Source organism: Lemur catta, chromosome 15, assembly GCF_020740605.2.
Source record: "Lemur catta isolate mLemCat1 chromosome 15, mLemCat1.pri, whole genome shotgun sequence".
NCBI lineage: Eukaryota > Metazoa > Chordata > Mammalia > Primates > Lemuridae > Lemur > Lemur catta.
Genome location: NC_059142.1, coordinates 26,742,588 through 26,760,773, shown reverse-complemented (window position 1 = coordinate 26,760,773; position 18,186 = coordinate 26,742,588). Strand labels below are relative to the sequence as shown.

At 33.8% G+C, this 18,186-nt stretch overlaps 1 protein-coding gene across 2 annotated transcripts in view; it reads left to right on the top strand.

Moving 5' to 3' along the window:
* BRIP1 (BRCA1 interacting helicase 1) overlaps positions 1 to 18,186 on the top strand; it is a 137,186-nt gene that overhangs the window by 60,542 nt on the left and 58,458 nt on the right. For both annotated transcript variants that reach the window (XM_045525599.1, XM_045525600.1), the window contains 3 exons: positions 1,589 to 1,754; positions 1,866 to 2,006; positions 5,391 to 5,552. In XM_045525599.1, coding sequence (XP_045381555.1) covers positions 1,589 to 1,754; positions 1,866 to 2,006; positions 5,391 to 5,552 — 469 coding nt within the window. The remainder of the gene's footprint in view (positions 1 to 1,588; positions 1,755 to 1,865; positions 2,007 to 5,390; positions 5,553 to 18,186) is intronic.

The following is an 18,186-nucleotide window of genomic DNA, read 5'->3' as shown; positions in this document are numbered from 1 at the left end:
TGCTACTGTGAGCATTGGTGTACAAATATCTGTTTGAGTCCTGCTTTCCATTCTTCTGAGTGTGTTACACATACCTAGTAGTAGAATTGCAGGGTCATATGGTATTCCTACATTTAACTTTTTGAGAAACTGCAGTTCTGTTTTGCACAGCAACTGTGCCATTTACATTCCCGTTAGCAATGCATGAGGGTTCCAATTTCTCCACATCCTTGTCAACACTTGTTATTTTGTGTTTTTTGTGTAATAGCCATCCTAATGGGTATCAGGTGATAACTCCTTGTCGTTTTGATTTGTACTTCCCTGATGACTAGAGATATTGAGGACCTTTTCATGTGTTCATTGGCCAGTTGTATATCTTTTCCAAAGAAATATCTCTTTAAAGTCTTTTACCTACTTTTGAATTGTGTTGTTTGTTTTTCTGTTGTTGAGTTATAGTAGTTTTTAAAAATTATTATGGGTATATAATAGTTGTATATCTTTAGGGTACATGACGTTTTGATATAGGCATACACTGAATTAATCAATCTGGGTAATTGGGGTATTCATCATCTCAGGCATTTAACATTTCTTTGTGTTAGGAACAGAATTGTATTAATAGTAATTCTTTATATATTTTGAATATTATTCCTGTATCAGATGTGTTTTATAAATATTTTCTCCCATTCTGTGAGTTGTCTTTTCTCTTCTTGATTGTGAGTGTTCTTTGATGCAGAAAAGTTTTTAAAATTTTTTCTTTGGTTGCCTATACTTTTAGAGTCATATTCAAGAAATCATGGCCAAATCTGATGTCATGTTTTCTTCTCAGAGTTTTATAGTTTGTTTTCTTCTCAGAGTTTTATAGTTTTTGGCTTCAGTATTTTTATAAAATTCTCTCCATAGTTGTTGGGTCCCTGATTTTAACTTTGAGATATAATCTCTCTAGGGGTGAAATTAACAGTGAAATCGTATAGTGAAGACATGATAGAAAATACCACATTTTATTCATTTTAAGCCTAGGCATTTTATAGACTGATTGAAAGAAGTTATAAACTGAGTGGGATCACAGATATCGTCATTTCAGTAGCTTCATTAAAAGTAGATGAAGATTGAGACTAAGAGTTTAAAGGAACTCAAAGATTTTATCATTCATTGCTAATGCTTTTAAAACTTTCAGCAAAAATTATCTATTCTCATGTAATAAAGTGTAACTCATATTTTAGTTTCTTTAAACAATACTGTTTTCTAATTTGTAACTGATCATGTAGTACAGAATGCAAAATCTCTACACTGGGAATTAGGAGGCTTAGATTTTAATTCTGGTTCTTCTAAGATTTATATGATGTTTGAAAATGAGGTTGGAAAGCGGCTAGTGAGGGATAGATGGTGAGATGATTTCTAATATTCCCTGTAAGAATCAGTTGATTCTGTGATTTAATGGCTTGATTTATATCAGAATTACTAATTAGTGGTGGGGAAAATATTATCTTTGAGTGGGAAGGTACCAGCACTCTCAATTGAATTTTAATATAATCAATTTTTATATTGTATGCAGGTGGGTTCTTATGTTTTAAAAAGTTTTGCCACTTAATTAGCTTTTTTTTGCATCTAGATTTGCAGATGATTATAAAATTGCTATTCAACAGACTTACTCCTGGATATCTCAGACTGATATTTCAGATAAAAATGGGTTCTTTGCTCTACCAAAAAATAAGAAACGTTCACGACAGAAAACTGCAGTTCATGTGCTAAACTTTTGGTGCTTAAATCCAGCTGTGGTAAGCTCATTATGTTGTAAAGGAAAATTTTGTCTTGCTCAATACCAACATTTAAATTGATATGATTGATTCTTTTAAAGATAATTTTATGTATCTAATGTTTCCTTTTAGGCCTTTTCAGATATTAATGGCAAAGTTCATACTATTGTTTTGACATCTGGTACATTATCACCAATGAAATCGTTTTCATCAGAACTTGGTGTTACATTTACTATCCAACTGGAGGCTAATCATGTCATTAAAAACTCACAGGTTAGTTTTGTTTTGTTGTGTTTTGTTTTGAGAGCCTTCAGTCTACCTCAATGTAATCCTATGTAAACAAATTTAGAAGGTACCTGAAGTGCAAGCAAACAAACTGATAGGAAATTCAACATTTCAGTTTTAGAATAAAAGAAAATGTCAGCTACTTAATAGTGTCAACAAAAGGGAATAGTAATAAATAGTATCCCTTCAACCCAGTCACTTTGGATGCAAAGATTGTCTTGCAATTTCTTCATTTAAATAATCTTTAGTTTTTTAATGAAAATTAACAAAAGAAAATTTTTACTTCTTAAGTTTCTATTGTATAATTATTTATGGATTTCTCTTTTCCATTAGACTATGATATATCCTAATTATTCGTTTTACATCCCTATCCTTTCTCTGTACCTAGATTAATACCTGGCATTTAGCAAGTGTTCAGCACATCTTTGAATATCTGAAATGAATTAAAAGTACTCTTATAAGTCCTGTGATTTAAGATTTTTTTTATAACAATGCCTTATTAATGTTATTTTAATTTTCCTAGAAATGTTTGGATTGTCATTTTTCATTATGCTTCTGGCTTCTTTTCATGAAGTAATTTAAAGTGGTTAGCTACATACTTAATCTCACCTGTATGCCTAACATAATCCTAGTTCTTTATAAAGTTGCACGCACAGGTATATGTGGGGGCATTTTTGGTTCTCACAGTTACCTGGGAGCAACTACTGCCATTTAGTAGTCGGGAGCCCAGAATGCCAAGCTCCTATATAACTAAGCATTTTGTTTTCCAAATGACAGAGTATTCCTGTTGAGAAACATTACTGTGAACAGCAGTGAATGAAGAATATGTGTTCCATATTTTCAAGTTGCTTTCTTTAGAGGCACAAATAAACATAAGAAGTTGGTAAATTCAGCATATATTTGTCAAAATGTTATTATATGTTATTATAGGCTTTAATTATGTTCTTAACCTGTGCACAAGTCCATTTAACCTGTAATGTCACTGAATTATAATAATAATTCTAGTTTTGCAGCTGTATGCTGTCATACTATAATATTTTCCCCAAAATTTAAAAAAATTATTTTTAATTTTAAAATACACATAAAATTTATCATCTTAACCATTTTTTTTTTTTTTTTGGAGACAGAGTCTCGCTGTGTTGCCCAGGCTAGAGTGCCGTGGCGTCAGCCTAGCTCACAGCAACCTCAAACTCCTGGGATCAAGCAATCCTCCTGCCTCAGCCTCCCGAGTAGCTGGGACTACAGGCATGCGCCACCATGCCTGGCTAATTTTTTCTATATATATTTTTAGTTGGCCAGATCATCTCTTTCTATTTTTAGTAGAGACGGGGTCTCTCTCTTGCTCAGGCTGGTCTCGAACTCCTGACCTAGAGCCATCCACCCGCCTCGGCCTCCCAGAGTGCTAGGATTACAGTCGTGAGCCACTGCGCCCAGCCTTAAATGCATATGGTTCAGTCTTGTTACATACATATACATTGTTGTGCAACCAATCTCAAGAACTTTTTCCCCTTGTGAAATTGCAACTGTGTTCCAATTAACTCTCCATTCTCCCCTTTGCCTAAGCCCTTGTAATTACCATTCTACTTTCTGTTTCTATGAATTTGACTATTCTAGATACTTCATATAAGTGGAATCATAAGGTATTTGTCTTTTTGTGACTGACTTATTTCACTTGGCATAATATTCTCAAAGTTTGTCCATGTTGCAGATAATGTCCTCACATTTCATCCATGCCGTAGCATGTGTCAGAATTTCCTTTTTAAGGCTGAATAATATTCCTTGTGTGTATATGTCTGAGATATTATAAAATATTTATTTGGTCGTCTACCCCTTTTCTTGGCATACAACTCCTAAAATCTTGAGAATCTCTAAATTGATGTTTTTGTATGCTAATGAGATGACTGATAGCATGGAGCCCTTAGGTAGATTCAGGATGGGAGCTGGTCACCAAGAAAGACCAAAACATAATTAGTGTGTCGGGACTTTCAGCTGAAGGTTACATTGAGCCCAGTGGCCAATGTTTTAATCAATCATGCCTCCATGATGAAGCTTCCATAAAAACATGACAGGGTTCAGAGAACTTCTGGATAGCTGAACACTTTGAGGTTCCTCCCTTCCCACATGCCTTGCCCTATGCATCTCCTCATCTGTATCCCTTGTCATATTCTTTATATTAGTAATAAACTAGTAAGTGTTTCCCTGAGTTCTGTGAGACACTCTAGCAAATTAATCGAACCCAAGGAAGGGGCTGCGGGATCCCTGATTTTATATCTGGTCGGTGAGAAGCACATGTAAAACAACTTGGGGCTTGAGATTGTCATGAGAAGTAGGGGGCAGTCTTGGGGACTGAGCCTTCAACCTGTGGGATCTGAAGCTGTCCTTGGGTATATAATGTCAGAATTGAATTGAATTGAATTATTTTGAAGGAGAGCTTCGCTGAAAGAAAAAAAGAGAGAATTGAATCGAATTAGAGGACACCGTTTGGTGTCTGCTGGAGAATTGCTTACTTGCTTGGTGTATAGGGATAAACCTCCACACATTTTGTCACAGAAATCTTGTTGTGTGAGAGCAGAGGAAAAATAATTTTCTTCCACGCAGTGCCACATTTGATTACCCATTTACTCATTGATTCTCCCAACCTTATTTTGAAAAATTATAAGTTTCAGAAAAATTGAAAAAACTTTTTTGTTGTTGAGACAAGTTCTCTCTCTGTCACCCGGGCTAAAGTACAGTGGCGTGATTGTAGCTTACTGACGCCTCAAATTCCTAGGCTCAAGTGATCTTTCTGCCTCAGCCTCCTGTGTAGCTGGGGTTACAGGTGTGTGCCACCATGCCCAGCTCATTTTTTTTTTTAACTTTTTGTAGAGAGGGTTTTGCTATGTTGCCTAGGCTGATCTCAAACTTCTGGCCTCAGGCAATCCTCCCACCTCAGCCTCTCAAAGTGCTGGTATTACAGGTGTGAGGCACCCCACCGAGTGATAAAATAATATTAATGTAGGAATGTCTTTATATCCTTCACCTAGATTCATCAATTGTTAATATTTTGCAATATTTGCTTCTTTGTCCCTCCCTCCCTATTTCAAAACTTTGTTACATGCTTAATATTACAAAGCTATTGAGCATAGAGATAAGTAAAACCCTTTTTGCTTTTAAGGAACTTTCATTCTAAGAGAATTCAGTTATCTGCCTAAAGCAAAACTTATAAACTAAATCTATATACAATTAATTAAAGGTAATTAAAACAATTTCAAAGTAAATGTCTGTTAAACTTGTTGCTTGATCTTTTTACAAATATATAAATACTTCCAACTAAATATTAACTTTTTTTTTTTGTTTAAGCATAACTCTAATACTGACACATTTATATTCCAGGTTTGGGTTGGTACCATTGGGTCAGGTCCCAAGGGTCGGAATCTCTGTGCTACCTTCCAGCATACTGAAACATTTGAGTTCCAAGATGAGGTGGGAGCACTTTTATTATCTGTGTGCCAGACTGTGAGCCAAGGAATTTTGTGTTTCTTGCCATCTTACAAGGTAAGGGAATATTTATTGTTTCTTTTGCCTTTAAAACATCATTTAAATTAAGAAAATTACCACGATAATTTAAAAAATTACCAGGATAAGCTTCCTAGGGTCAGAAGCAACGGAGTAATAATTATAGTTTTCTAAACGTCATATATTGTTTTACTTATTAAGATATTGCCTGATTGTTCTACTACTGCTTTACTTAAAAGTCTAAAAGAATAAAAGTCATCAAACAATGTTAGTTATATAAGAGAATTGGTTAAGGTGTACATGATATATATTCTTGGGGGCAAGTTGATATTTTCATAGTTGAAGGATAAAGGAGTATTCTTTTTCACTTTCGTAAATTATTCTTTTGAATATTTCAGTAAAGTGAATCTAAGCCAAACTTTCTTTGTTGCCCATTATTTTGCTTCATGTATTTTTCTTGTTTTTTTTTATAGTCAATCTGATTTTTAGTAATATTTTTTGAGTTAAATTGAAATTATATAGTGTATTTTAGTTCTCCTAATATTCAAAGCATTGAAACCATATGTAATTCCTGAGAGTAACATCACATTTTATCAAAATCTAAACTAAATCCAGTGTAGAGAAGTGGCATTCTCTTTTCTTTTTTCATGGGAAGTTATACCTCTAAGAACAGAAGCATAATTAAGTAATATATTTCAATAGCAATTTTGATACTTTTGACTTTCCTACTGTCTTTCCATGTATACATACTTTGTTAGCCAGAGATACAATAAAGCAGTCTTCCTGTAGATGAATTAAAGGATTTGTTTTCAGAGGAAAGTTAATAAGATGATTTTTTATAAGAATATTTAAAAATAAAATGCTCATAAACATTTAAAAAATTTTTAATAGAAAACAAGATCTATTCCAGAGCATGAACATCTACAGAAAACAGTTATATTTAGGAAAACTAACAATTAAATCTGGTACTAAGCCATACAATAAAATATGTGGAGAGTTGGCCTTACCTAGTAATATTTGTAGAATGTTTAATTCTTAAATATGGAAACAAATATCTTCTGGAATATTGGGAAGAAAACTTATTTTGGAGATCATAGAAACTATACTTCCAGAGTTATATAAGAAATAAAAACAAAATCTTGTCACATTGGTAAAAACTTTTTATATTTTCCAGTCACAATCACAAAAAGGGAGATAGGAAATATCTGCGTGACATTTTTTGCTAGGCTCCAAAGACATGGCAAGAATGATTCTTTATATGCTAGGAAGTGGCTTGGTACATTTTTTCTTGGTGTATATAGAGGAGAACCAATTCTATTGTAATGTTATTTAAGTGGACTATAAATTTAGATGAAAAAGTCTACTTAAATGAAAAAATTACAGTGAGAAACAAAACAATTTGTTGAACTGTGCACAACATACTTCAACTGATACTCTCAAATGATATTCTTTTCATGACTCTTTATTAATAGATAATAAATAATAACTTTAGCGTTATGAAGCTTTGATATTGTACAAAGTCAGAAACAAGATGCCTGCTAGTTTCAGGGCATGCTTAATATGCTGGGAGGTTGTTTTAATGCCAGAAATGTTCAAGTAATTACACACAGTATTCATGGCTCTATTAATAAATAGTCTGTCATATCAATAGCCTCTGAGATTAAACTTGTTAGGTTTTTTTTAAAAAGAATATTTGGTCATTTGAAGAACTCATTTCTAAAAGGGTCTTTTCAAGCTCTAACAAACTAACATGCATTATTTTCTATAGAATTTAAGTAGCAAGCACAGTACTGTATATTCAGGGAAAGTGTGATGACTTGTGATTTCAAAGTAGTTTGTTTTGTGTTTAACCTAAGAATGACTGTTGCATGAAGTGTTTGTTTCCACAGTTTAGCAGATAAGCATTATAGGATTCCTTAAGATCAAGGCACCAAGGGGGGCCACAAGCCAGCCTGCTGACTCAGGAAGCCATAGGAGGAATGATTGTGTCTGTTCATTTCCTTTCACTGGTTTGCTGACTTGTTGAGGATTAATTGTTGCCTTACAATGTTACTGAAATAAACTTTTTACATTAAAAAAAAAAAAAGCAAAGACACAGACACAGAAAATAATCCTTTGAACATACTTTATTCCCATTTAGTTTATTTCTTTGATTAATAGTAAGATTATTCTGCAGGTTTTTGTTTATTCTTTTAAAATTTTTGTTTATTTACCATTTGAATCATTTTTCAATGTAAGTTTAGTGGCGTTAAGTATTCACAGTGTTAGCCATCACCACCATCCATTTCCAGAACTTTTCATCATCCCAAATAAGAACCCTGTACCCATGAAATAATAACTCCCCAGACTCCATTTCCCCAGTTCCTGTTACCTTCTATTCTTCTATGTCTATGAATTTGTCTATTGTAGCTACTTCATATAAGTGGGATCATACAATATTTGTCTTTTGTTCTGATTTATTTCATTTATAATATTTTCAAAGTTCATCCATCTTGTAGCATGTATCAGAATTTATTCCTTTTAGAGCGTGCGCGTACCCGTTCTGCACCTGGAGTATTGGTGCCATTTGGAGGATAAAGCCTTTGGAGGTGTATCGCAGGCTTTTGTTCTCTGAACTACAACTCTAGTATGCCGTGCCCCTCATCTTGGTGTGCTAGGTGTGGTTTCCCAGGATAGAGTAAAAAGAAACTTAAGGGACGATGGTATGCTAAAGAAGAACAAAATTGAATACGTTGTTTAAGTGTGTCGTTCACAGAAGCCCCAATCACCTAATGGATAAGGCATTGGCCTCTTAAGCCAGGGATTGTGGGTTCGTGTCCCATCTGGGGTGGATGAGCTTTTTGCATTTAAAATACTTTTTCATTTCTTAAACAATTATAGCAAAATCTTCCAACTTAATTTTACTTAAAAAAATTTTATTCATTTTTATAGCAGAATGATATTCCATTTTATAGGTACAATACACACATACATATATACACACACAAACATACATATGTATATAGCTGCATGTATATATGTGTGACATTTTGTTTATCCATTCATCTGTTGATGGACATTTGGGTGGTTCCCACTTTTTGTCGGTTGTGAGTAATGGTACTATGAACATTGATGTACAAATATCTGTTTGAGTCCTTGCTTTCAATTCTTTTGGATACATTCCTAGAAAGAGAATTTCTGGATCATGTGGTAATTTAACTTTTTGAAGAACCATTAAACAGTTTTCCATAGCCATTGCACAATTTAGATTCCCACCAGCAGTGCAAAAGGATTCCAATTTCTCCACATCCTGCCAACACTTGTTACTTTGTATTTTTTTATAATAGCCTTCCTAATGTGTATGAAGTGGTATCTCTTGTGGTTTTGATTTGCAGTTTCCTAATACTAGTGATGTTAAATCTTTTCATGTGTTTATTGACAATTTGGGTATCTTCTTTGGAGAAATACTTACTCAAATTCTTTGTGCATTTTTAAATTTAATTTTTAGTATATTCACAAAGTTGTGCAACCATCACCACTATCTAATTCCAGAACATTTTTCTGACCTCCAGAAGAAGTCCCTTACCCATTAGCAGCCACTCCCTACTCTCACCTGTTCCCTGGCAACCACTAATCTACTTTCTGTTTCTATGGATTTGCCCTTTTTGGACATTTTGTATAAATTGAATCATACGATATATGGCCTTTTATGTCTGGCTTTTTCTTTTCACATAGCATAATGTTTTCAAGGTTCATCTGTGTTGTAGGGTGATTTAATACTTTATTCCTTTTTATGGCTGAATAATTTACCTTTTACTTCCAACCTGTTTATGTCTTTGAATTTAACGTGTGGTGTTTATAGACAGTACATAGTTGGAGCGTTTTTTAAAGTATCCCTTCTGGTAATCTCTGCTTTTAACTAGAGTGCTTACTCCATTTGTGTTTAATGTAATTACTGATAAGGTAGTCTTCATAAATGCCACTTTGCTATTAATGTTTGTTTTCTGTACGTCTGGTGCCTTTCCCCCTTCTATTTCTCCCTTACTGCCTTCTGAATCTTATAGATACTAGATAGATAGTTTCTAGTATGCCATTTAAATTTTTCTAATGTATCCTATTAATTCCCTTGGTGTTTCTTTTACTATGTATTTTTGAGTTATTTTCTTAGAGGTAGTCCTGGGAATTACAGTTAACATCTTAATTTATGACAATGTAGTTTGGGTTAATACTAATTAAGCTTTCAAAATCACTCCATTTGACCCCCCTGGGGGAAAAATAGTATGCAAAAACTCTAATCCTATATAGTGGTATTCTGTCCCACTTCTCTTGTGTCATTATTGTCATAGAAACTACATCTTTACATATTATATGCCCATAATAATTTATAATTATTGCCTTATGCAGTTGATTTTTCAATCAGATAGAAAAAAAGTTACAAACAAAAAGTATATTTTGTATTGTCTTTTATATCTACTATAAAATACATATTTTACTTTTATGTTTTACCTTGTAATTACCTTTACCAGTGTTTTTAATTCTTATGTGGACTTGAGTTGCTTTCTAAATGTCCCCCAAAACTCATGCTTAGAGTTTGAGCCTTGCAGCTCTCTCAGTTGTGATCCACTGCTATTATCCTGGATCCCTACTGATGTGGTGGTAAGGTATGAGGGGAGAGGAAGCACCTTGTAATCCTGTATGTCTCAGTCTTTCAGTGGAATTATGTCCCTTGCCTGTGACCTTCACAAGTGTTTCTTAGCTCTTCATTCATCTCATTAGAAGAGACAGGAGGAAGCTGGCTGGAGTTTAGGAAATTTTCCCTTCCCTTAAGTTGGATAAGACTCTGGTAAAGTCTTCCCTTGCCCGCTGACTAGACTGACCTTTGTTATGGAGAATGTTTTGAGTGTATGGTTAATTACCCCACACTCCCTCCCCAGCAGAAACAAGAGTATTTTTCTTGGCTGTTTACTGTGAGAACCTTGTGGGATTTCTGAAGGTAATATCTTAAAAAATGTGGGGTCCCCTAAGACCGCAGCCCCTAGGACTTTCTTTTAAGCTAGCTTACATTTTCTGCAATTTGTCAAAATTATCTTTTGTTTCTACCAATTTATGGTTTTAGTGGCTACTGCTCCAAGTAAGCATATCTTGACAGTGATTCTCTGTATTCACTTGTCTCTCCAGATTTCAGGGTGGCAGTTTGCCCTCTGACTTCATTTCTCTGATAAATCCCAGAAAAGTCATTGATTTTCAGTTTGTTTGGGATTTTTCTTATAAGACAGATATGATGACTTCCAAGTTCTTTACATATTGTAGCTGAAATTGGACATCCTAGTTCTATTGTCTTTAAAAATGTATTTTTAACTGAATTTCAGAATGTAGATATCAGATCAAACCACATTATAATTGTCTTATCATTCTAGACTGAGGGGACAGTATTAGCAAAGGCACAGAAAATATTTTTATAATCACAGAGTTTATCATTGCTTGTGTGAAAATATAAGGAAAAGACTAGACAGAAGATTGCAGATTTTCATAAAAGAAACACAGAAGTTTAAATCTTTGCAAACCACACATTTGTATGGTAAGTATTTTTTCCCCTATATAACTAGATAATTAGAATGGATGATTTACTTAAAACTTTCAATGAGAAAACCAATTTCCTTTTGTTGTAAACTGCAGCATCTGTGTAAAGATAAAGATATCTGAGATAATGTCATTCGAGAGTTTTTCCCCCATATTTCTTTCAGAGCCTTCTAAGTTACTGGAAATTACAATAGTTTCATAAAGAACACCATTTCTCCACTAAGATAAATTTTATTTTGACTCTATTGTCATTTAACTAGCAGCATCACTGCTTTAGAACTCTCTGAGAGATGATTTTTATTGGTAGAAGTGTTGCTAAACTCTTTATAGAAAAGTTTCTATTAAATCATTTTGAAAAGAGACTTTCTGGTGCCAGAGTAGCAACTTGGATCTTTTTATTTGTACATTACAGACTTTGATTTTCTTTTATATCTTCATGAATAAGATGCATAAGCCATTTTCACAGAGGGAACATTTTGCATTTCATCACTGAATGTCAGATAAGGGATAAAATGCAAATGTTTCTGTTCGCTCTGTAGTTAAAGTTTTTATAAGTATTGTTCAGCATTAAGTTTGTGTGTTAAGAGATTTGCAATGTTATTAGTTTGATGTATTTCTCATTTTAAGTTTTATTGTATTTGATCTAAAGGAGAAACTAAAGTGCCACATTTAAAAGTGTTTTCCTTAGGTTGAAATTTCTTTAGATTATAAATTTGCCTTATTTTAAGTGATCAACTGAGTCTCTTCAAGGAATATTTTTTCCTGTAATATTAAGAAGAAAGAATGGCATTGAGGCTTTTGGAATGTGATAAGGAGGTTGTTCATGTCTCAGAGGTTAAGTGTAGTTCTTGAGAACTTCTGCTCTTTGGTATTGTTGACTGAAATTAAGGCTGTTGATGCAGAAATATTTTGATAAAGGTTTATTGGAAGCGAAATATGAAGATTGACCTGTGAAGACACACAAACAAAGCTGGACGTGTTCCAAAGTCTGTTACAAGTTGAAATGCTTTTATAAGAAAGTTTAGGAAAAGGGAGAGAGACTCCTCCTTTCAGAGTCGTCCTTTTTCATTGGAGGGTACAATACAGAAGTTACATTCATTGGCTGCAGTTTACAACATACAGGCTAAGATGTTGTACAACTAAGACAATCAGTTAAACTTCATGATTCAGAAACAAGTCAATGTCCTTTTCAGTGTCAGTAGGTTCATTAGGGCGGTAAGATGCAATGATGTCAGTAGTTTGAGGAAGTCACAGTAAGTTTCTTTACTCAGGGGCAGGGTATAAGCTAGGAATCATAAGACCTGTCCCAGGCGGGTTAATTTGGAAGCCTGCCAAATGTGACATGTAGATTGTCATTATTAAACAACATGCATCTATCCATTTGCTTATTCCTTTGACAAATATTTACTGGGCACATATTACATTCTGCGTAGATAATTCATGTAAGTTGGCCAAGGTCATATACATTTAATTAGTGAAAGAACTTGCCTTAAAACTTGATTTTCTAGTTTGATGCTGTCTTCATAATAGTTTTCTAGAGTTTAATACATGAAATATGGTTGATCTGATAAATATTAATTGGCTCTATTATTTTTATTTAGAACAGTATGCATGTATATACAAATACCTATATACTGGTATATCTATACGTACATTAATATTTGCTTTCACATTTGTTTTTGCTTGTGAGCTAAACTACTGTCCTTAGGAAGATATATATAAGAGCTATTTTGAAGGGTTATATTGAAAAGCTCTTTTAAAAAGTGGAATGATTGAATATTCTGAAAAGTAGTACTATAGTTGGAAAGTTTTTAAAGTGAAGTTTTTTTTTTGCTTTGTTTTGTCTGTATGTATGCATATATATAGTCATCTATAAATAACATGCATACACTTGTGCCACATCTGGTTCCAAAAAGTATATTTTTATAAAAATATATTGAATATAATTTTTAGGTGAAAAATTTAGGGAGAATAAAAGCAGGAAAGTTAAGATTAAAGTAAAGTCAAGGATGGCTAGCTAGCTTAGTTTGAAGAGGCAATATCTTAGTCCATTTTGTGATACTATAACAGAATACCACAGACTGGGTAATTTGTAAAGAAGAGAAATTTCTTTCTCACAGTTCTGGATGCTGGGAAGTCCAATATCAAGGTACCGGCACCTGCTGAGGGCCTTCATCCCATGGTGAAAGGTGAAAGGGCAGGCAAGACAGAGAACCTATTCCCAAAAGCCCCCCTTTTAAAGGCATTTAAATCTACCTATGAGGGCAGAGGCCTCATGGCTTAACCATCTGTTAAAGGCTCCACCTGTTAATACTGTTACAATGGCAATTAAATTTCAACATGAGTTTTGGAGGGGACATTCAAACCACAGCAGGCAGAGAGCCAGTAGTAAATCCAGAAGCTGAATTCATTGTAACTCCTTGTGTTCCCATAACCCCTTGTTTCCAAACTATATTTTTCATGGGTAGATATAGAAAGCACTTTTTGAGAAATGACAAATTGGTTAAATATAACTTATGATTAATTTACTATGCATTTCCCATATTCCCATTTTGAACTTGATGTGAGTTAGAAAAACTTGGAAGTTCCAGGTGTTCCGTCTTGATTACAATCTTTAATATCTATCTATAATTAATCTTCATAATAGCAACGAATTGGTTTTTCTTTTTGGCTGAGTTTCATATTGACACCTTTTGAATTTGGATGATTTGGGTATTATCAGGAAGCAAGTTACCTTGATGCAAAGGTAGCCTCCTAATACGCTTATCAGGCAGGTTTCCCCAGACATCATGGGACAAAAAAGCTGACACCAAATTAAGATACTTGAATCATACAGTTTAGTAGGTAAATTTAAAACACACACTAAGAGGCAAGGGGAAAGAGTTGGGGTTATATTAACATGAAGAATAGAGTACGAGTGGATAGAAGGACCATACCACCAAAATCCTGGGTTATGCAATGTTCATGTCTTATCTTTCTCTCTTTGCCACGGCAGCATTCCTTGCTGATGGTATGGTTACAAAGACTAGAAATGAGGTTTGGGCAAGGGGATCCAACAGATGCACAGCTGACACACATTTTATTAGAGATAGGTCAGAGCAAATGTACCTGGCCATAGCTGTAGTCCATCAATTCACTTGCTGAGCTACTGTGGCTTTTATTTGCCTTTCTTGGGTAGAGGATACATGGAGCCAGAATTGGTATCACCAGTAGGTAGCAGAATAAGATTTCATGAATAGTGTTTCATGTGCCTTACATATATTCAGTGTATCTTGAATATTTGCTACCTCATGTATATATAATGTATCTTGAATGTTTAGTGTCCATCCTTTTTCTTTTATATTCATATGCAAATGCTATACTTATTTTATCTCTTTAATATATCTTATAGGTTTCTAAATTCTATCTCTGATTTTAACATCTGAAGAATTTCACCCATCTACTTGGGTTTCTGTATTTTATATTATAATTGAATATTCCCAATAATATGGCAAATGCAACTCTCAATTTATAGAAAGGAACTCTCGCAATCTCTCAGTCCCTTGCCTTTAATTTTAAGGAGCCAGGTTAACTCAAGGGTTATTGTATTTTTAATAACTCTTTCAAAAGATGTAGTACTTTCTACAGGACATAGTGAATAAATGGCTAGAGTTCATACCAATGCATTGATATTTGCCTTTGTCCAAAGTACTATTTCTGAGGAGTTTTTAGAAATAAGATTTGCCGGGTTTAGATAATGTTAGCTTGAAGATGATATACCTAGGAAGTCATACTAACATGAAAGATCATAAGGGAGGAAAAATCATCAAGGAAAAGATTTTACATTTAGCAGCTCAATGTAGAGAAGACTATAGGTCATATAGTCTTTTTTAAAAATAGATTTTATTTTTTAGACCAGTTGTAGGTTCACAACAAAATTGAGTGGACAGTATAGATAGCTGTCATATACTCCTTGCCTCCACCCGTACACAACCTCCCCAACTATCAACATCCCACACCACCTGAGCCGTGCCTAGACTTCCAACCTACAGAAACTGTGAGACAGTAAATAGGTGTTGTTTTCATGCCACAACATGAATGAATCTAGAGGACATTATACTGAGTGAAATAAGCCAATCACAAAAAGGCAAATATAACTGTATGATTCCACTTGTATGAATACCTAGAGTAGTCAAATTCATAGAGACAGAAAGTAGAAGGGTAGTTGCCCCAGCCTCTGGTAACCACCATTGTACACTCTTCTTTTATGAGTTTGATTGTTTTAGATTCCACATATAAGTGAGAATATGTGATATTTGTCTTTCTGTGCCTGGATTATTTCATTTAGCATAATGTTCTCCAATTCCATCCATGTGAATAATGCTGCATTGAACAACAGAATGCAGACATCTCTTTGAGAAACTGATTTCAAATCTTTTGGGTAAATACCCAGAAGTAGGATTGCAGGATTATATGGTAATTCTATTTTTAGTGTTTTGAAGAATCTCCATTCAGTTTTCCATAAAGGATATACTAATTTAAGTTCTTACCAATAATGTACAATGGTTCCCTTTTCTCCACTTCTCCACCAACACTTATCTTTTGTCTCTTTGATAATAGACATTCTAACAGGTGTGAGGTGATATCTCATTATGGTTTTATTTGCCTTTCCCTGATGATTAGTGATGTTGAGCATCTTTTCATGTATCTCTTAGCCATTTGTATGTCGTCTTTGAAGAAATGTATATTTATGTCCTGTGCCTATTTTTCAATTGGGTTTATTTATTTTTTTGCAATTAAGTTTTAGGGGGTTCTTATATATTTTGGATATTACTTCTTATTGATTGGGGTTTGCAAATATTTTCTCTCAATCTGTAGGCTGTCTCTTCACTATGTTAATTGTCTTCTTTGCTGTGCAGAAGTTTTTTAGTTTAATATAATCCCATTGGTCTATTTTTGTTTTTGTTGCCTGTGCTTTTGGTATCAAATCCAAAAAAATCTTTGCCCAAACCAATGTTATTTAGTTTTCCCCGTGTGTTTTATTTATTCTAGTAATTTTACCATTTCAAGCCTTAGGTTTATGTCTTTAAATCATTTTAAGGCCAAATATGGTGGCTCATTCTGTAATCAATCCTTGCTACTCGGGAGCCTAAGGTGGGAGGATCACTTAAGCCCAGGAGTTTGAGGCTACAGTGAGCTATGGTCACGCCCACTGCACTCCAGCCTAGGTGACAGAGCAAGACCAAGTTTCTTTTAAAAAAAAAAAATCCATTTTGAGTTAAGTTTTATATATGGTGTTAGGTAAGGATCCAATTTTATTCTTCTGCATGTGGATATCCAGTTTTCTCAGCACCATTTATCTAATGAGACTTTTTTCCCATGGTGTATACTTAGCACCTTTGTTGAAAATCAGTTGACCATACATGTATGGGTTTATTTCTGAGCACTCTATTCTGTTCCATTAGTTGATATGTCTATTTTTATGCCATTACCATGCTGTTATAATTACTATAGCTTTATAGTGTAGTTTGAAATTAGGTAGCATGATGCCTCCAGCTTTGATCCTTTTTGCTTATGATTGCCATGGCTATTCAGGGTTTATTATGGTTCCATAGGAATTTTAGGATTTTTTTTCTTCTATTTCTATGAAAAATGATGTTGGAATTTTGAAAGGGATTGCATTGAAGTGTTAGATCACTTTGGGTAATGTGGACATTTTAACAATGTTCTTCCAATCCATGAACACAGGATATCTTTCCATTTATTTGTGTCATCTTCAATTTCTTTCATCAACATTTTGTAGTTTTCAGTGTACGGGTCTTTTCACCTCTTTGGTTAACTTTATTCTTATTTGCTTGTAGCTGCTGTAGAAGGAATTGTTTTCTTAATATCTTCTTTGGATAGTTTGTTGTTAGTGTATAGAAATGCTGCTGATTTTTTGTATATTGATTTTGTATCCTGCAACTTTACTATTAACATATTCATTTATGCTAAGAGCTTTTTGGTGTAGTCTTTAGGGTTATATATAGATCACGTCATCAGCAAACAACAACAGTTTCACTTTTTCCTTTCTTATTTTGATGCATTTTATTTTTTTCTTTCTCTGCTAAATTCCTCTGGAAAGGACTTCCAGTGCTATGTTAAATAGAAGTGGTGAGAGTGGACATTCTTACCTTGTTCCAGATCTTAGAGGAAAGGCTTTTCAATTTTTCAACATTGGGATAATGTTAGCTGTGGGCTTATTATGTTTGGCCTTTATTGTGTTGAGGTATGTTCCTTCTGTACTTAATTTGGTGAGAATTTTTTTCCTGAAAGGATGTTGAATTTTGTCAAATACTTTTTCTGCATCTAATGAGATGGTCATATGGTTTTTTTCCTTCATTCTGTTAATGTGACTTATCACATTTATTGATTTATGTATATTGAACCATCCTTTCATCCCAGGGACAAATCTCATTTGATCATGGTTAATGATCTTTTTGATGTGTTGTTAAATCCAGTTTGCTAATATTTTGTTGAGGGTTTTGGCGTCTGTGTTCATCAAGGATATTGGCTTGTAGTTTTCTTTTATTGTAATGTCCTTAATCTGGCTTTGGTATCAGGGTAATGCTAGCTATATAAAGAGTTTGGAAGTATTCCTTCCTCTTTGATTGTTTGGAAGAGTTTGAGAAGGATTGGGAAAGTGTTCTTTAAATGTTAGGTGGAATTCATTAGTGAAGCAATCAGGTCCTGGGCTTCTCTTTGGAAAGAACTTATTAGTGTTCTGTTCAGTTTTTCTATTCCTTTATGATTCAGTCTCCATAGGTTCTATGTATCCAGAAATTTATCCTTTTCTTATAGGTTATCCAATTTGTTGGCATATAATTGTTTGTAGTAGTCTCCTATTTCTGTGATATCAGTTATAATGTCTCCGCTTTCATTTCTTATTTTATTTATTTGAATCTTTTCTCTTTTTTCCCTTGTTAATCTAGCTAAAAGTTTGTTGATTTTGTTTATCTTTTCAAAAACTAATTCTTAGTTTTGTTGATTTTTGTTTTATTTTTCTAGTCCCTATTTTATTTATTTCTGCTCTGATATTAAACTTCCTTCTCTTAACTTTGAGTTTAGTTTTTTGTTCTTTTTCTAGTTCCTTGAG